General features: G+C 38.2%; 1 protein-coding gene across 4 annotated transcripts; it reads right to left on the bottom strand.

Moving 5' to 3' along the window:
* Positions 1-291: 291 nt before the first annotated feature.
* Positions 292-20,609, bottom strand: RAB23 (RAB23, member RAS oncogene family). 4 transcript variants are annotated; one of them, XM_042803152.1, is made up of 7 exons: positions 16,680-20,609; positions 15,095-15,295; positions 14,201-14,286; positions 9,356-9,512; positions 7,740-7,822; positions 6,363-6,455; positions 292-5,500 (listed from the first exon to the last, which is right to left on the bottom strand). In XM_042803152.1, the coding sequence occupies exons 2-7, from the start codon at positions 15,247-15,249 to the stop codon at positions 5,361-5,363; spliced, it is 714 nt and encodes a 237-aa protein (XP_042659086.1). In that variant the 5' UTR covers positions 15,250-15,295; positions 16,680-20,609; the 3' UTR covers positions 292-5,360. The 4 variants fall into 4 exon arrangements, with proteins under 4 accessions (XP_042659086.1, XP_042659085.1, XP_032865759.1 ...); XM_042803151.1 differs by having other exon boundaries at positions 15,095-15,331; positions 16,684-20,609; XM_033009868.2 differs by having other exon boundaries at positions 17,216-20,609.
* Positions 20,610-21,067: the final 458 nt, after the last annotated feature.

The raw sequence follows: 21,067 nt of genomic DNA, 5'->3' as shown, positions 1-21,067 counted from the left end.
GAGTTGTCTCACATTTCAAGATTCTTTCTTGCCTAAATCATAATTAATTAATCCTTATTGGGGTGTTAAACAAGCTAATTGTTTTTTTCTGTGTGCAAACCTGCATGCAAGAGGAAGCAGGAGTATATTGCTTCCCAGATTCCTGAGATACCTGCGTAAAGAGGCAGACCCAGAGGCTGAGCTGTGTTTTACAAAAAAATAAATTAACCCCAACCAACACACACACACACACACACACACCCCGTGCCTCCTTACCCAATTCCTTTCAGAAAATGCACCAGGCATTGGTGATACATTAGTAATATTTTAATGCCAATTCCAACAATGGTCCACAACCATTCACTTAAACCTCGTCACTGTATTATCCAGACTAATCATGAAAATTAAAATGACGAAAAAGAGAATGCATACTTTGTATCTGAACTGTGTGGTGAAGACTCAGAGGCAAGAGCTCAGAAACAGCATTTCTGTTAGATCCGGGTGCCCACGCTGGGTCCTTTGAGAGTGTCCAACATGCTGCCTTGGGTCCCAACCGGTCACAACACATGGGCTAGAGTCAGGCGTACAAGTTTCTCAAGCAGATTCAGGTTGCACAGCTACAGGGTGACAGCTCTTTTTTGAAATTTAATACACTGACAATTTAATATAATCACAAAAGTAGTGACTTGTCTCAGACCAAACAGTAATCAAATAGACGTGTTTAAGCTGCATGATATAACTAATGTCATTTACAAGAGAACAGCAGAATTAACTCATAGGGACTTTACGGGAACAGCACACACAGAATATTTAGCTCTAAACATTTATTTTTCCTCTTAAGGATTTATGGTAAGTTATGTTGACTTTTTTCCTAAAAATATATTACATTTACTTGAGTTCGTGATGGTGATAAAAACAGTTACGTACATTATCTGTTTTAACCATTCAGATTCATGTGAACTTGCAAATAAGAAGTAAGTCTTTCATCAGTAACAATGCTCACAATGAGAGCGTGTTTCTCCTGGTCCAGATTAATTTTTACCTTTTTTTTGACCAACTTCAGTCGGTTCTGCTGAACCACATTTACCTTGGTAACAGAACACTCACTCCACAAATTATTAATCAGTATTACCCTACTATTAGAAACCTGAGAATGAGTCTAGTTCAGTACTAGGGCTCACCTGGCTTTGAGATAGATGACTCCTATAGAGCGCTTCTTCGACACGGAACTATTTGGAAGTTTCTTTTGTTCTCTTGTAGCGCCTTTCACCTTAAATCCAAGCATTGCTACATTCTTTGCTTCTACAATTTTGATTACCTGTTTGGATGCCGTATTTAACAGAAGTATTTTCTTCTGTCAATACTATCTGAGCATTAAAAAGAAGATATACACAACTGTTGCTTCCTACAGACAGACAGTAAGGTGATGAAATCGAGCCTGTTTGTTGGACCATGCCTGCCCTCTGGTTTATGTACAATTAGTGTTCAGGTACTGCAACTTCAGCCAAAGGTCTACGATTACATTGAGAAAAGCAGCAGGGGCCCAGGTACCATCACCGAAATCCAAGAAGCGTGCTTGTTAGTCTGCTGTACGACTGACTTCCCACAAGGGGGTTCTGCAGTGCAAATCATTAATTCTGTTATTAGCTGGCAGCTATCAACTTAGATAGTTGAATTAACAGGTTCAAAGTGCGCGTTCACTGAGGATTCTGCACGTACCCAGCATCACCTCCAGGCAGCACAAGGTGTTCAGCCTCCCAGTTCCCTTTAGTGTAATGTACAGCTACAGAACTGATGCAGAGGAAGGCTACATGTCGGATATGCTGTAGCCCAATAATGGAGGGGAAAAAAAATAAAAAGCTGACAGATTTTACTGACGCATAAAAAAATTAAACAGGAAATCTGACTGACAGTATGGTAACTCAGGCATTTTGACTAAAAAAGGTAAGCATTGCCTTAAGAAACACTGAAAATAAGAAAGCTCCAAAATTGTCTTAAGTGGAATATTTAATTTTTTTTTTTTTTTTAATTACCCACACACACACAGGCACAAAAATCTTAGTGTGCTCAGTCTTACAACTTTGAGATTTGTTATTTCCAGCTGGAAATACATCCCTAGCATTACCGCTTTGCATCAAGTGATGCCCCGCTTCCTGGGAGAACACCCATTCACTGAATGGATACAACACGGGAGTGACAGATGCTTTAGTGTCATACTCTTTAGTGAATGCTCATTTCACTAAGACATTAACAACCACTGAGGTTTTCTGCTAGTGGCAGCATAATCGGCCGAAAGCAAAAGAATTTTGGCAAGATTCAGATAATACAGTCAGTGAGCTATTCAAGAGATATTAACAGATAAAACAGGAGTGCAGTTAGCTTAGTCTCACAGAACAGAACTTTGTGTCTTGTGGCAGGAGTACCTGTTGCTCCTGCTCCAGGACACCAGTCTGCCACGGGTGTAACAGAGCGCTACATCCTCTCCCACCGCGCGGTCCCAGAGATGCAGAGAGAAGGGCATTTTTATTACCAGCTCTGCACCAGTAGGTTCTGGTAGCTAAACCGTATGATACTCTACTGAGAATGCTTTGAGTGGAGAAGGGGGCAATGTCTGGAATAAAAATTATTCACAAGGGACAACGCAAGTGCTAAACATTTAGGCATGTCTCTTCGCCCAAAAGGCAGAAGTTACTGCCACTGAAGAGTGACGTGAATACCTAAGGATTCCTGCAATATGCAAGTCATCTGGTTTACATCTACACACTAACCCCAGGAGGGTAAAAAATAAATTTTCAAGCAGCATACATGCAGAGCACTCTCCAGAAAAATGCTAATTTGGGCAGTCTCCATCTCAGTCCGATTGGAGAACAAGCACTGCAAAGGCACAACAAAGAGCGAGCCACTTCAGATTTAAGATGGGAATGAAATGAAAACTCACTGTTACTCAATGCTGCAAATATATATTCCTACTTTAAAGTAGGTGTACTAAATTTCAACATATCCTAAATTTAGCAAGTCTGTCAAGTCTCCACCTATGAAAATTTCTACTGAGTTTTCAGTCCTTAAAACAGTGGTTTATAATGACAGACCTTAAATACAAATGGCTTATGTAACAGTACAATGTCTACAGTATAACATGTAATAGCACAAATGGTCATTATACATAATAGACTTATTTTTCAGAACTCTGTACAAAGTCAAACAAGGCCAAAAAGATGTTTCAGACACCTTGTGGTTTTGTTGTCTTTCAAGAAAAATGAGTAAATCCCGTGAAACTGGCAGACAATGAAATGTAAAAGCGTCCATATTAAAAACAGTTGTCAATATTCTTCATTCATACACTCTGTCCTACATCCTGAAGGTGTAAGTTGGCCCCATAATGTACAACCGTAAGTCTTATCGTAGGTACCTGACTTCTTAAATTGCTAAGACAAATAAGACTTCATTTATACATACATACGGCGATTAAATGCACTTGTTAAAAAATAAAGGCCTTTATCCAAGAGAAAATACAGGAAACATTACGATGAAGAACACAGAGTTTTGCTGCGATCGCAAAGGGCATCGAGAGCCTTGAAGGCTGCTTCTGGCCAGCAACAGGAGATGCTCTAACAGCTTGTCAAAAAAGAACGGTACTTGGAAGGAAGTCTAATATAGTAAACATAAAATACAGAGTTCAGAGATCTTTAGTGTTTGTGCATAACTTGCCACCCACTTCTCTCCCTGCAGACAGTGGGAAAAAGAATACATTTCAGTTTTCATACTCATTGACTTAGGAACAATGTAAGTCAAGCTTCCTACATGAATTCACACAGTGAAAAGTCCCTCCTCCAGAAATATACAGGATCACTCGATTCATTTTCATTCTCATACACCATTTAAAAAACTATTAAAAATCTGCATATTTTTCAAGCAGCATATTTTGCATTTGTCACTGGCAGGTTTGTTGTAGAAATCCTAGAAAGTTAAAATTATATTATACCATACAAAAACATGTAAACAAAATGGATATTATTTAAAAGGCATGCATGCTCTTGAAAAGGATTAAAAAGTGTTTATTTTTGGTAAATAGAAGATCTCTTGCTTAGCATTTTTAAAAGCACCTTAGTGATTTAGGAGCCTAGGTCCAAGCAACTTTAATTTAGATTTGGGCTCCTACACATCTAAATCAATTCTGTAAAATTACTTAAGCATTTGGAAAAATTTTTGCCATGTCTCTGATCTTCCAGAATTAGATTTTCTGTAACCAGCAGCTAACTCTGAATCTGAGACAACGTTCAGGAAAGTCTCATTCATGTAATTCAGTCATCAGCTGTGGTTTTTTGGATCCTCCAAACTTAAGTTTATGGTATCTGTGAAAAAATTTTCCAAAGAAGATAAATATTTTGTGACATCACTTTGCAAGTTCCTTTCTCATAGACAACACAGGATGCAACAAGCAAATCTGAACAGGAATATGACTGTATGTTCCTTCTGGATAGCTATTAGTGTCAAGGACTGTTATTTGTTCAATCTGTTAAGACTGGGAAAAACAAACTTATAAAAACATCTGTAGCACAGCATTAGGTAAAAAAAAAAACAAAAAACAAAAAAACAAACAAACAAAACAGGAGCATTTTTGGCACCATACATTTGTAAATCTAAGCTTTTAGGCCCAAAGTATAGCAAGTTAAATGTACACACTGGCAGCTGGGAAAGCCTCATCTGAAATGCAGCATTTTTTAAAGGACATTTTTTTTTGGAAGATGCTATTTCATGATCATTAGCTGATCTCCAAGTAATGTGTACACTGGAATTTAGCCTAAATATTCATACCAAATGTTTACATACATATCTTAGCACTCATATATATAATACAAGTATATTGCACGAACAGAACTTCCAGAATCTGTATTAATATACTCAGGCATAAAATGTAGTGTCCTCTTTTTGATCTTCATTTATCTTCTTAGTGTCCTGACTAACCAATTCTAACATTTTCTTTGAAATTTAGTTGCAAGGTTGCTACTTTACCTTGGGCCATAGTGTTATGGTCTGTACCTACACTTGTAAGTATTATCCTTACATTAAATGTGCTTTGCAATTCAGTAATACCTAGTTCATAGCTCTGAATAATTCCTTGAGAAAGAAGAAGCTTGCCTAATTTTTACAAAGTGCACGGGGCAGCCACGGTTCTGTGTTTTGACACCAGGTGTCTCACTCTGCACACCAAAAACCACTGCATCAGCAAATTTAGATAAATCCACGCTCTCTCAAGGATCCCATAGGCACAAGATTTGCTAAAGCACTGGTGAAAATACCTCTACAGCTGGCTTTATTCTGTATTCAATTGCACAACTTCATCCAATTCACTGGGTTGCTTTTTTTCCTCCAAAAGTGCTCTAAGGTATGCTGCAGTTGCTAAAAGGACTTCTGCTTTTCTTGGTCCTCTGTTTGTTTGGCCTAAGGTTGATGACATCTCCACCATTGAGAGTGCTAGAATTTTGGTTGGAGTGACTTCCACCAGCTGTATTAAAGACACCTACAGAATTTAAAGACAAGAAAAGGATTTGTATTTTTTTACTTCCTGCGGCATAATACATTAACACTTAAGATGCAACACTTACTAAGGCACAGCAGTGCACCTCAAATGCATATTCTGGCTTTTAAAGGCTTTATCTATTTCTGGGTCAATTTTGCAGCTAAATTTGAAGTAGAGACGGCCGGAATTACTAGCCAGGCAGTATTTAAAGCTGGTATACATCTACGTAATTGAAGGGCAGCATATGGACTCATCTGCATACGTGTATGCTCCTAATTGCATGGTAACAAAGTTATGGTTAGTTGAGTAATATAATAAAAGAAAAACATGACAATTTTCAAGTTAGAAACTTTGCTGAGATAAAAGAAAAAGCCTAAATAAAAAGGGAGTGCTTTAAGGAAAATAAATTAACTGACTCAGAAATGCTTTAAGGAGGCACTACAGAAGTTCAGTGTTCCCTTACAAAATGCAGTTTACAAAGACCTTCTGATTACATGCCAGATTCTTTCACCATGAGTCTCTTGTAAATCCGCACCAAGATGAGTAATACTAATGCTAAGTACATTAAAAAACCCAACAAGCATCCTTTCTAGAGTCCTTACACAATGTTTGTTTAAACGAGTGTAATAAAAGGGCACTTGACAAACATTAGCCAGAATCTTTAGTTCATCAGTTTGAAAGTCTTCTAACTTTAGAGAGTCACAAAGTTATTTTAGAGAAGGAAAGGAGACAATATCCTAAGATAGGAAGGCAGTAATTAGACCCTGATTCACCTTGTGTTAACTCCATAAGGAAACAGGTGAGACCATAAGCTTTGATGGCACAAAATACTGGTTGTGGTTTTTTATTAAAGTATACATACCAATCTTGTTACTGCTTGCATGTACTAGTTCTGGATCCTCAGCTGTTTGTTGCTTGAGCCTTTGAAGATATTTATCAGCCAAATACTTAAAAACTGGAATGTTAAGAAGAAAAAAGGTACATCAGAGTGTGCTTAAAAGTAATCTTCATACCAATACTAATACCTTTGTATCAGAATTCTGTGTAGTGACAAAAGCTCATTTGAACCCACAGGTTTAGCATGCTTTGGTAAGTCATTCTCTCTCGGCAGGCCTGTGTACCTGAGCAGAATCCAGATTAGTCCTGTGTCTAGCCAGGTCTTATAGTTCACAGAACTAAAGTCTTGCACAGCAGACAGAAACACTCAATACTCCTGTAATAATGCTGGCACATACATATTGCCAAATGTTCCAAGTCATGCAACTTGGGACTTCTTAAAGTTATGTAGGAATTTAATATATGTATTTTTTGCAAGAAGCCTTAGAATAATAGCAGTCATGTAAAGTAAGTTTATTAATAAAACTTGGCAGCAACATTCCTCTAATTAACTAATGCTACCCTGGTTTCTACTGGGGTATAAAAAGTCTACCTAGCATTCTGAAAAAATATACAACTGTAGGAGAATTTTCAGAACCTACACGTGTCATGATTATTTACATTTGTAATTAATAACTCATGTAAGGATGATACAGAAACATTTCAAATTTTCTCTTGAAGATTTTTTTCTAAGGTGAATGATGTTAACAGAGCAGAAACAATTACCTTACTATTAAGTTTGCCTGATTAAACAAAAAAGTCACCAGACTACAATCCATGATTATTCAAACCTACCCCACAAAAGATACTGAGTTTTATAGCAGTACTCTTATGAAATTAAATATATAAATTAAAAAGTGATACTTGGGAACTAATAAAATATCACCAGTAGAAAAAAGGCTGCAAGAGATCGAATCTTTTAATACTCTTCGTTTAAATAAATGTAACTAAACTATGAAATAATTGTTTATATTAATTCTGTATTAACTATTAACAATTACAAAATAATCTGTTCAACAACTTGTATATTGTAAAAATTGAACTTCTACATATAATTTTTTTTAAAAGCTCAGTGCTTACTGACAGTGATGAGGACTAAGCAGCCTTAACACACGGACACTTCTAAATATTGAAGCTATGCACTGTTTGTGGAAGAGAAAGGAAAGATGCACACAAAAAAACGGGCTGAACACACTGGTATCAAGTCATTCTAGCTACGTTTAAGGTGTGCTGCTAAGAACTATAAAAAGGACTGCCAACAGCATGCAACAACCCAGAAAGTAACAGCTCGGCTCCAAACCAGAGCTGTACAGCGCTACACAGCAGCGGGCAGGACAGACGGCTACTCTGCTGTACCTCCTACCTTCAGTTACGTTTAGGTCTTCCTTCACAGATGCTCGGTAGAACCTTAATTTTAGCTTTTTTGCCAGCGCTTCTGCCTCTTCACTGCACAACAGGAGAAAACTTTGTAAATACTCATTTGTATCATTTGTCAGCATTTACGCTTGTAGACAAAACGCTTAGTGCTAAGTTCAACGTGGCAAGGTGGGTTAAGAACCTCAGACAGTCGAAAAACACCTGATCCTTAGTTTCTTTACAATATCTCCATCATAAAAAGAAGGTATTTTACACGCAGTTTCTTTATGATCAAAAGTAATTGGTTTTGAATATTTATTGACTTCATTAATTAAAATTTCCCACGGGTTCAAAGACAGGTGTCAGTGAAACCAAAAGGAAGTAAGCTGTAATTAACAGCACTAGAATCAGAACAATTACCACTGCAAAGTCAAAACAACAACAACAAAGTAATCCTGAAGTATAATTTTACTGAAGCAGTAGACTATGCAATTGGATGATTGCAGAGGTGAAATCAAGAGTTACCTTTTCCTGTGAAGTAAAAGAGAACTTGTGCTAAATTTTAAGGAAAAGTTGAGGAAACTTACTAAAATTTCACTGAGGAAAATCACGTTATCAGAAAGATGACTTTACTGAGACAGATGGAGTATTCTGAGAACAAACATAAGTGACATACCATGAATAAAGGAGGAGTTCAAATGCAATTTTGCTTTTCCTTTGAAAAATCCTCAGTGTTCTTTTCAGAGGCAATAGAAGCTGATTTATGCCATCAATGATAGCAAACAGAGAACAAAGAAAGCCAGAGCAGGAAACAAAAAAGAAGAAAATTCAAACCTCTCAGGAAGATGGTAGAAATAAAGAAGTGGAGAATGATCGACTTCATCATGCAACAATTTCTACATGATATACTGTGGTAAGTAAAAGTTATCATTTGTTAAGCTGATTTTATGGCAAGAATGAAATTGGTCATATATAGAAAGGCAGAACAAACTGATGGTAAAATCTCTAAAGGAAAATATAGCCAAGAAGGATCAGCACCATGCAGTCTAAGAATATTACCAGATATGGATTTCTAGAGAGTTACAGTATTTTGATAAAAATGAGCAATAAAAACAAATTAAAAAAAAAAAAGAGAAGCAAAGAATATTAAGATACTTTTTCAAACAACCTGTTAAAACTTCATCATTTTAGCAAGCCTTCACTAACCAAACTAGACAATGTAACTTCACTGGTGCACAGCACAGATTAACAGTAATGGTAAACTTTAACAAGAGAGCAAATTTACAGGTTTAGAATTTCTGATTAAAAAAAAAAAAAAAAAGAGAATCATATAATGGCAAAACCAAACTCTTCATGTTATTCCTCTATTTTTTGGCTGACACTTCAGGAGGCAGTGTGAAGCAAACAGAAAGCTCCCAGCTTTGCAAGCACATCTGCCCAAGTAACTACACATGCAGCAATACCTGTCACCTGTGCTTCTGGGGCACATTTTGATGCAGGGCATAGGTTTGGCAACCCAGATATCATAAGTTTTCACCAGAAACTCCCACAGATTTTTTTTGTACATGTGTGTATACAGGAGGCATATATTGTTCTTTAAAAACAGTAAGATAAAACTCCTACTTCTTTATGCAAGAGTCATCAAGAAGATCGATCTTATTCTGCACAAGAACTGTGGGAATGTCTCCAACTTCGGTCACAACTTTTTCCTTCCAGATAGGGATTGCTTTGAAGGACTCTCTGTCAGTTGTAGAAAACACAAGAACACAAGCCTGGGCTCCTAAAAAATATACAAACCAATTACAAATGCAAATAAATAGTAATCAACCGACAAACATTAAAAAAAAAAAAAAAAAAAAACAAACCAAAAAAAAACCAAACCAACATCATCTGGAATGTATTTCAAATATGAGGGATTTTTCACACTTCTCCCATAAAAGTGCACTTTTACCACCAGCTTCTGTCAAATCAATGGTCATAAATTCCCCAAATGAAAATAGGCTGCCATATTATTTTGATCATTACACCCATTCTTCATGATGGCTATGGGCCTGTTTACTTTCAAACTATTTCCAGCATGGTGCATGTGTGCAGGGGAAAGGAATAGGAAGGGGTGTGGAAAGGCTGGAAAAAGGGAAAGAGGGGTTTGCTTTTCACTCATTCTTTTCCAGACAGCTTCATGGAGGCAAGAAAGCAAGTATTTTTCCATATGCAGTATCTGTAAAGCACACTTCACATTATTCTTTGTGCTACGGTAATTTCGATTTTGAAAAGCAGAAAACTGGAAGTTTTCAGAGAAAGGTGTGATTATTTCAAGTAAATTGCTTAGCAGCCTTTTGGAGAAAATAAGTGTATTTCTAATTCATACTCATTCCATCGCAGCACTATGATAGATTATACAAAATGTTTTGTACCTTATTGGTTATGGTTTTGTAACAGCCTTAACAATCAATAGTTAAAAGCCATGGATACTGAGGAGGTACTTCCACAGCTGAAATATTAGGGATTTAGGTATTTTGACTGTTCAGTAGCCCTTTGTTATCCTCAAGAAAATACTTTTCTTCTCACATAAACACATGGAGAAACACTTTATTATTTATATGCCTGTAATATACTTGATATTTAGTAGCAGATTGTAAAAGGAATAGATAGATAATATCTTTGAAACTAGTGTCATTTCATGGTGAATATCACAGTCTAATTACATATAGCATGAAAAATTATTTCATCAGTATGGATTTTCTTTTATCTATGAGTTTCACCAAGTATCCCCCATTCCTGTATTCCGTTTGTCCTTCTCTTTCTCTGACACAAAGCACTGGAGTTCTTTTATTAGGTTTCCTTTCATTTAGCTTTTCAAAGCCAAGTTCACTCTATCTTTACAAAAGTTTTCCTATGCTCTTTAACATTCTTTCACATGCCATTAAGACCTTTCTGGTATGGTTTTATAGAGAATAATAAGAATTGCCTTCAGAATTTCAAATCAAGCTCTACCAATAAAATAGTAGCAAAGTTGTCTTCCATAATTTTTCCTATTATTTGTGTTCTAAAATTTTGGTTGTTTTCCACACCATATTCTAATATATGCAATTATTCTGATGCAATTCCACTTGGAATCCTGTGAAATAGGTGTAAAATTAATTATTCTTTCCAAAGCAGGTTAGTTTGCATTTGTCAGTGCTGAATTTAACCTATCATCTCGCAAACTAGTTTAATGAAGCCTCTCAAGTTCTTTGCTGTACTGGCCATGAGAATATTTATTAAAAGACTTTCACCATCTACAAACATCACCTTGTTCAGTTTTAAGACTAAGAAATCCATTGTGAAGTTTCCACGCCAAGACACATTCACTTCATCCGTCTCCTTCCACCCATTCCTTTTGAATGCTAAAACATGGAGATAACTTGGTAATAGTAAGTTTAGACAGAAAAGTCCTAGCATGTGGTAGGTAAAAAGGGAGTGATTTACATCAGACCTCCTTATTCAATTTACATATAGTACATGTTGAATGCAGTGGACAGGGACAGTAAAAATATCTCAACCTGGCCATACAACTTTTTAAAGAGAATTGTACGAGAGGCTCTAATTAGGAATCAAACTAAAATATTTTTAGGCACCTTCAAGATTCTGACATTGAAAGGTTCTTACCAGGAAGTTAACAACCACAGGAAAATTGTCATCAGCGATGACAACTTCTAGACATGTATGTAATTGTGTATTTTCAAACATCTGCTGAAGGTTTTGATCACTTAATTGTAGGAAATATCATCATTTATTAACCCAATAACCCTGCAAAATAATTCTTTAAGAGAAGAACAAGAGGAGCATTCTTCTCATGCTCAATTCAAAACAGTATCAAATGTGATCTTTCTGAAAGTATGCTTCAGTATAGCGCAGAAGTTAGTATGGCAACAAAGTTCAACAGCAGATGCTGTAGGACAGAGATCTTATTAGGTAAATTCTTTTCATCTTCTAAGAATGTTGCTAAATACTCTAATACTGCTAAATATTGCTAAACTTTTATTGAGAACATAAACAAGTTTAAGAAATTATCATGTCCATGTAGGAGCTCTAAGGAGAAAAAAAATTAAAATACAAAGCCCGGGATTTAGGCACGTAAACACCCTTCTGTATGCAGCAACTGGCAGTATTCAAGACAGTAATATTATCTCACTCATCCACTGCAAATGGAGTCATATGCCACTTCTGTCATACAACAGATTGTGTACAACAGACACCAGCAGCAAAGGCACAGGATAGTGTCACACAGGAGCATAACAGCTAAAACCAGGATGTTCCCGATGAAAATTTTAAATGGAAGTTCTCTTGTAAGAAGCTGTTTTGTAAAGCTACGTTAAAGTACTGAAGAAAAGGACACTGGATTTTTTTGTGTGCAATTACTGCTTTGATAACACCTGTATCTTTACTTTAAAAAGGTTCCAACTGGCTGCAGAATCACTGATATTATATGCATACCTAGACTAATTCAGAAAAATATTAAGAGAGTAGTGCTAGCATCTCTGCTTCATTCAAGCAGAGCATAAGCTTGTCAGCTGAGCAGGTATCGTGGTTTAACCCCAGCCAGCAGCTAAGCACCACGCAGCCACTCGCTCGTTCCTCTCCCCTCCCAGTGGGATGGGGAGGAGAATGGGAGAAAAAGTAAAACTCAAGGGTTAAGACAAGAACAATTTAATAACTAAAATAAAATATCGTAACAACAACGATAATAATAAAAATAGTAATGAAAGGGAATATAATGTTTAAAAAGAGAGAAATAAAACCCAAGGAGAGACAAGGGATGCACAGTGCAATTGCTCGGCACCTGCTGACCGATGCCCGATCAGAGATCTGACCCCCAACCAACTCCTCCCCAGTTCATATACTCAGCATGACATTCTATGGTCTGGAATATCCCTTTGGCTAGTTCAGGTCAGCTGTCCTGGCCATGCTCCCTCCCAGCTTCTTGTGCACCTCCTTGTGGGCAGAGCACAGGAAACTAGGAAGTCCTTGACTGACTTGACACTACTTAACACACTGATGTTATAGTTGTTGCTATCTATCAACATTATTCTCACACTAAATCCAAAACGCAGCACCGTACCAGTTACTAGGAAGAAAATTAACTCTATCCCAGCCAAATACAGGACAGTAGGTTTCAGAGATTCTCAGCAGACTATCCCATCCTCATAGACTCTGTAACTGTATTTACTCCTTCCATAATAGTACAAAGCCTATGTATATAGAAAACATGTAAAGACATTCCTTGTCACGAGTGGACTCACACAGGTCTTTCTACCTGGCACCTATTTATTTCACTCTCCTGTTCTTTGCCTCAGCTTCTTCAGGCTATGACAGAAAACACATGTTCATTATAAAACCGATGGTGGCTTGTTCAACCTTACACTGAAATCAAAGCACATGAGAACTGAAGGCCAGGATAGTAAAAAGAAAGCTTCAAGACAATCAAATACTACCTTCTAAAATTCATATGCTCAACTTATCAGCTGTAAAATAACAGAATGAGCTATTGCCACATGAGCATAAAAAAAATAAGAAAAGAATGATCTTTCTCTAAAGAAATGGTAGTCATCAATTATGAGGGACAACCAGAAACATTACCAAAAAAAACCTATTAGTTGACAAAATGATCATGAAATATAAAAGGGTCAGAGAGCTATACCACCCTGGAACAGCATGACATAACTAATATTTTCTCTCTAAATGAGGTAATTTTATATCACAGAAACATGTTTTTTCCCAGCCATCAGGTAATTAGTTTGACAAGAATTGAACGATGGAATCTTTGCCAAGTCATTCGTATCTCTTCACATTAAAAAAACAAAAAGGAAAGATTTTTACAACCATTGTTAAATTATATGCAAAGAAAGCCTAAGTATGTAATTTGTAACTGGCTAAATAAACTGCTTTTATGTGACTGAATAATGCAGTTTCTATTTTATAAAGTAAATACACTTTCCTCATTACTCCGTTAACGTGTTCAAAGCAGCCTGTGCTAGCAAGAGAACTGTTGTGCCTAGTACACTATCTTTCTAGGATGACTGGTGGATTTTTTTTTCCCTTGGATTAATTTCTAAATGCCCCCGCCATAGTTTTTGGAAGATTTACAAATACACATCTTACAGAAGTAATAGGACACTTTTAGAGGGAAAATATAAATTTGCACGATTGTTTTAATGGCTATATTCTGTCCAGTTTCTGTGCAGAGATTTGTCTCATTTTGTTCTATGCTTTTTTTTAAAGGGCACTACTGAGCATCCTGCATAAACTGGCACTTAAGGGCAAGGATCTTGCATAGAGAGGAAAAATATTTAAGAATTGAAAAAGGCAATCTAAAGGTGCTTTGCACACACATGAAATAACCAAAATTCTTAATCCCATAGGAAAATATTTGAGATGTGCAGACCAAAAAAACCCACCACCAATTTCCAAATAACATAGTATTTTCACCTCTATAGTAGGCCTTAGTTATTGCATCAAATTCTTCTTGACCCGCAGTGTCCCATAACATTAGCCTGACATCTTCATCATTAACCCTGAAATAAATGACAGTTTTGTAATCAATACAATGAACAAGAGCAATTCAAACCAACTGACATCTACAGTATTAGAGTAATCGAAGTCAAGTTTAGTTTGATTTAAATATTATGTAACTTAATAACGGTTGACCTCCATAACATACTATAGCAACAGTCCCCCAATTACATTACATGCTCTTCACTGACAATCTGTATTATTTTACTCTTCCTTTCCCCCCAATACACTTCCCTCTATGAGGAAAAATAATATAGATATCAAAACAAAACTTAGGTGCCCAAATAACAGTCCTTTTGTCTTTTTTATCAGATTGCAGAATTTATAGAATTTTCTTACTTCTCATTACCATAATATTTTCCATTTTATCAAACATAATTGGGTGTTATCTACTTATATTGCATAAAGAGACTAAATCTGTAGCATATTTACTTTTTTTCCACAGTCATTTTTATCTGTGTTGTCTAATAAATTTGTGTAATCATTTTATCATAAGCACTTCCACTTCTTCCACAAGAAATTACAATTAAAAAAAAAAAAAAATCAACAGGTGGTTGAATACAAAGGAAACTTGTCAAAAAGCTTAGTACGACAGAGGTTCCAAATTTTATTTATAACTCTAAATTTTGGATGGAAAACAGAGTGATATAATTTTAGCCCACAGTGCAAGAGAGAAAACAACTCCCTTTACTGTGCTTCAAAAACATCATGCCTTGTCTTCCAAGCCTTTGTAAATCTTCGGATTACAAGAGAACAAAGAAATAGAGGGAAAAGTAAAAACCAATAGTATGGCATCTGCTTAATACATACTGGATTTGTCTTTCCAGGAAATCTACACCAATGGTTTTCTTGTAGTCTTTTGTAAAAATCCCCTTGCAATATCGCTGAATCATACTAGATTTTCCAACAGCTCCATTTCCTACTACCACCACCTTGATGGCCACCTCCATATCTTCTTCCAACATCTTTGCAGCCCAAGTGACTCTCTAGCTTATTCAGGAAAGTATCGATCTGTAAACAAAGTAAGTAGCTATGTTCATAAAAGTGCTGTGAATAAAAAGCAAGAGGAAATATGATCACACATAAGGACTCACAAAGATGGTACAATTTATTTTCAGCTCTGCCACGGACTGCTTAAGTGACCTCAGGCAAGTTACTTAGGCAATCTGTACTTGGATTTCCCACTTATTAATTCAAAATTAACATAACAGTTTGTTAAAAATATCCTTCCACTGTACAAATGTATTGTCATATGTTGATTACATCCCTGATGCTCCACTGCTAACATACACAAGACGCTCAACTGATCAACCATGAGTCTGAAGTACGGGAACTTCTAACTTCTGCCACTGTTCTCTTAGACCCAGTTCAGATCTTGTCACCTAACACCAACACTTATGCTCTGAAGACATAAATCTATATCCCTTAATCCAGTTCTTATGAATTTGTCTACATTTTTCTGAGGAAGTTGACAAAAATCATGATCAAATAAATTTGTGTGCTCTTATTAATTTTTGGCACGTGAATCAAAACGCTAACCGCATAAATATTATTGGGTAGTTCTGAAGATAATGCATTTTTCCAAAGGTCTTTCTAAACAAACAAACAAACAAGGAATTGAATAATCCAACTGTCTTAAAACATTTTTAGAATATTTAAACTTTCAGATAATTTATCTTATCAGTACTCAATATACAAGTTATTTACATTTTAAAAGTCTGTATCAGGTTATAGCAGACACGGAGATTTTTATATAAAGTTCCAATGTGCAAAAGTTGAAAATAATTTATTGGTCTTACAGTAAAAATATTTCGTTCATGTTTTGGTGCCTTTTTTTTTTTTTTTTTTTTTTTTTTTTTTTTTTTTAATTGAGGATGAAACGGAGGCGCACGTAAAAGCAAAGTTTCCCCCGTGTTTCGCTGTGCCGGGGTACCATCACGGTAACACCTCGCGTCTGCAGGGCGGCAATTTGTTAGGAGGAGGGGGAAAAGACACCTCCGGTAACGGCTCTGCCCACGGCCACATGCACGCACCCGGTGCTGGAGGAGCTGGGCCACCCGATACCCCTCGCAGATAACGTTTCTGGATCGCCTCTGGTTTAATTGCCTTAAATACGAGCACACCTCTATTGTCACCGGGTACTCGGCCAGCCCCCGCGAACACCGCGGCAGGGCCGGCCCCCGGCAATCCGGCCGGCCATGTTAGGCGAGGACCTACGCGCCCGCGCGGGGACCGCCCTTCGGCGGGCTCCGCGCCGGGGCCCTGCCCGCCGCGCTTAAGCTGAGAGCGGAGGCTCGGCTCGGCTCGGCTCGGCTCGGCCCCCCCCTCCCGCGGCCCCGGCCCCGCTCCCCGCCCGCCCGGCCTGAGGGTGGCCCCCGATTCCCGCCCTTCTCACCAACCCCTTGCAGGCGCGGGGCGGGTGGCGCTCCCTCAGAGGGCGCGGCGGCGGCGGCGGCGGCGGCTCGGGAGGGAAGGAGGCAGGGAAGGGGAGAAGGAGGGAAGGCGAGAGGAAAACGCTCGCTGGGGCCGACCCAACCCGGACGCACATCCCGGCTCCCCCGCCCGGAAACGCCGTCAGGACCGGGGGCGCCGCTCGGGGAGGCGCCCGCCCGCTGCCGCTGCCCCCGCCCCCGCCCCGCCGGAGGCGGCCCCGGCCCCGGCTGAGGCGGCGGGGAGGCGCGGAGGGTCCCTCCCGTGGGGTTCGGCTGCGGAGGGTCCCTCCCGTGGGGTTCGGCTGCGGAGGGTCCCTCCCGTGGGGTTCGGCTGCGGGGCCGTTGCCTGAGCCGGTGTTGGGGGGGCATCCGCCTGCCTGGTTGGGGGAGGTTGTCGTCTGGGTTCCTGAGGGAAGGTCCGGGCAAGGCTGAGCATCCCGGCCCCCAAGGCGCATTCATCCCTGCTTCAAATCCCGGCGGCTTTTCTGCCTCGTCTCACCTTCCGTGGAAAACAGAACTGCGTGTGACCCTTCCTGGGCCCTCCTCAGGCTATCGCTGAAGGCAGCTGCCGTTCCTGCGGGTAGTACCCATTTTTTTTTTTTTTTTTTTTGACCAAGGTGCAATCACGCCAGGTCCGCCCATCACCGAGGCACATGGTGGGCCAGCGTCCATGCATTATATGAAACAGAAGATGTTAGGTTTTAGCGTAATTGTAGAAACCGTAGTCTTAAGATCTGAAGATGTTCTGGTTTTGGGGGGATTTTTTTTTTAAGTTAGACTGATAAAAGATGTCGCCTTCGTTAAAATCCTTGCCTCTTTTCCCATAGGAAAGCACATCTCGTTGGCTGGGGTGGCTGGCTCTCAGTGCCCCCCCCCAGCACTACTGCTGCTCAAGTAGCCCTCGGGCATTGCCGAGTTCAGGTTGCTGAAAACAGCCTTGCACAACTGAGATTTCTTTATCCCTGTCCCATGCTTTCCCAGGCTACATCTTAACTCTAGAGTCAATTGGTGTTGCCTGTACCTAAATAAATGCCTTTTGGATTAGCACGTTTTGCAGGTACACCCCAAAAGAAGAGTTAAATTTCACACATGGTTTTTATTCTGAAATTTATGCATTTCTTTGGTTAATGCTAACCCCAGCTGCTAGTCTGAGAGTCTGTCTGATGCCAGGGCTTGTGTGTGTCAAAAGGCCTTGAATTAGAGCCCTCCCATTAACTATAAGAGAAATTTGTTTCCTGCCTAATACTAAAGGAATTATGTCAGAAATGTTGCTTATTGTACTTCCCAGGTTTCATCATGGGATACATGAGGTACATGGCTGGTATTCATCTCACCTAATACCTATATTGTAAACATCTGTATGGTATGGTTCACATTCAGAAGGCTGTCAAATAGCCCAGGTGAACCGCTCCCTCAGTTCCCTCTGTTGACTGGAATAGGAGCCTGTGTCCACACCTGTATAAGATTAGAGGAACTACATCCTATCCTATGAGCCCTAATTCAGGCAGTAAATTAGTGACTGCTGTAAATAATTTTCGTTTTTAAATTTTCTGTTCTTTAAAATCCACATATTGGGCAATGCTTTTGTGAAATGTAAGGTTAGAACATATAATACGACCTGTCTGTCATACTGATGATGTGTAGATATTTCTTTGTGAAAACCCAACAATTCAGTGAGGCTAAACTGTTCCACGATGTCTTACAAGTATATTGAAAGCAATTCAGGAAACTTTATCATATCCCACAAAAGAAAGTGAAGAATTGAGGAACTGATGCATTCACAGATTTCAAGGCTTTAACATTATATGTCATTTGATGACTCGTGATGAGATCAGCCAACAGTGTGACTTATTTGCAACTAAAAAATGGTATCTCTTTTCAGTTTGCCTAAATTGAAATTCCGGTCACTAGATCTTACTACATCTTTTCACTGAGATTGACTAGCACCTACTCTTGTATATCTTTTCCATTTGCAGGTACCGGGATGCACTAATTATATCAGCTGTGAAAATTCTCTTCAACAAACTGGATATCCTAAGCCCCGTAAGACACCTATCATAATGTTAACTTTTCAGCATCTAGATCACTTTCTGTGACACTCTTTTGAACACTTTCCAGTATTTTGGTGTTGTCAGCAGACACACCAAATTAGGAAGCAAATTATACCAAATTAGTGTTATAGTAGTAGATGTATAGAGGTGAGGCAACTTCCTACCTTCTACTTTGTATTGCTCTTTACAGACCCCTGAAAGATCATGCTAATGCCTTTTGCCATATCATTTCACTAAGGTCTCGTATTCAGACAGGTTTTGGTATGTTCTGTGATTACTGCTTTCTGAGGCAATTTTAACACGGGCATATAGCCTTTTTTTTTTTTTTTTTTTCCCCCCAGATGTATTATGGTGCAGTTAGATACCGTTAAATTATTTTGTTTGACTGCAAGGCAAATCAAATCAATCTACAACAGGAAGGTAATGCTGTCCTTTATTAATCTGTCTGTTAATGGCAAGCTTTACATGATTTTCATTGTCTGATTAATCAATAATACTGCTAAATAATCTTTCACCAGGAGTCCTTGGGAGTCCCATTAGAGTCACTCTAGTTGCTGATATCTCTATCATCACAACTATGTTTTGAAATCTCTCAGTGAGCCAGTTTAATGCATTTGCTGCATGCCCTGTTTTTTTTTCCACAGAATATATGCATTTCGGCCAATGCAATCCTTAAAAAAACCCAAACAAACAAAAAGCAACACAAAAAGAGACAGCAACTTCTTGATAAAACTTGTTTTCTGTGAAAATATGCTGCCTGCTGGACTTTTATCACTATGTTTTTGTTAATGTGATGAAAATATTTCCATTTATGTCTGTTTATATTTTACTATCTTAAATCCTTTTAAAGTTGGATGTTAATGTAGTTGCTCATATAGAATACTTAGGAGCTGAACTGCATGCTAATAATTCATTAAGAGTAAGATCATACAGCTGAAGTAGAACATATAAGGTCAGAGACAATAGTGAATGGTGATGTGCTCCTTTGAGTGGATGACGTAAGAGCACCGGTTCCCACGAGCTCCTAAACTTACAGGGGGGACAGTGGCCCTTGCCATAGTGAGGCATGCAATGGGCTGCAGTGATTCTCAGTCTCAGGCTTTCTCTCCTCTGTACTCCACTGCTGGACGAGGAGATGAGGTTAACACTTGCCAAGGGAGACGCTTCTCCACAATTCAGCAACTCAGACTCATAGACACAAACCATCGGGACTCTTTGAAAGGTTTGAGTTGGAAGTCAAGGTTTGCCTCTCAAATTTGCTGCCACCAATATTCTTATTCTCTCTCTCTCTCTCTCTCTCTCCCACTGCTAAGAGTCTTGCAAATGTACACTTTTAACCTACCATTTTCTTCTGACTTACTATTTCTGTCGCTATAATTTAATTTTGTAGATTTTATGTATTGTCCTTTCTATGATATTAGAAGAATTAATATTCTAAACAGTGCCTGTAAGGAATCGTCTAACTAGCCTAAAATAAAAATGATCCCAAGCTTTTAATTAGATTCCAAGATTACACATCACACCCCATATAATATCCTCTCAAAGCAGTTTTATATTTTTCTTTCATTAAACAGAACCTCTGCTGAACGTTGGAGAAAAAATATACAACCACAGGAATATCTAGGCATGAAAAAAAAAATTCACTTGAATGCCACAGTATAAAAGTGTCAGTAGCTATGCGGTATTTTTTTACATGTAGTTTGTCTGTGAAACATAAAGTTCCATTTTTAAATCAATGTTTGCTTGCATTTTTGACACTAAAAATTTATTCTACAAATAATCCAGTTTTTCTTGGCATCTAAATAACAAAACAGGCAAAAAGAATTTCTTAGAAGTCATACAATTTTTCACTGCCATTTATTTTTAATTTCATACTTTAAATTTATATATAATATTCAATTTTAATTTTCATATATTTCACAAACATATGAAAATATAAATGTTGACTATATTCCTTCTGTATTTTTTGAAACTGATGGTTGTATGATACAGTCTGATATTGTCATTTTGTAATCCCAGGCTTGGGACGATGTCAGCAAGGTCAGAGAAAGTAAGATGTGTTGCATTGAAGTATTTTTATGACTATTTTTCTCATTCTGAGTGTACTAATGTTTATGACTGCGGTTGTTAATGCACTGCTATGTAAATCTTAAATACACCCAAACCAGATGTGATCTACGAGTAGAAGTTAATGAGCCTTGAGATGTCAACAGTTCTGAAGATGTTTCTCATGATGAAGGCAATCGTTTCTATGCTTAGGTGTAAATAAAGTAAATAAAACAACAGAAGTTGCTGGCAGA

The sequence above is a fragment of the Tyto alba genome, unplaced genomic scaffold (genome assembly GCF_018691265.1).
Source record: "Tyto alba isolate M040663 unplaced genomic scaffold, T.alba_DEE_v4.0 Super-Scaffold_40, whole genome shotgun sequence".
In the NCBI taxonomy this organism is placed as follows: Eukaryota; Metazoa; Chordata; class Aves; order Strigiformes; family Tytonidae; genus Tyto; species Tyto alba.
The sequence above is the reverse complement of the archived record's forward strand: the minus strand, read 5'-3'. Positions and strand labels throughout refer to the sequence as shown.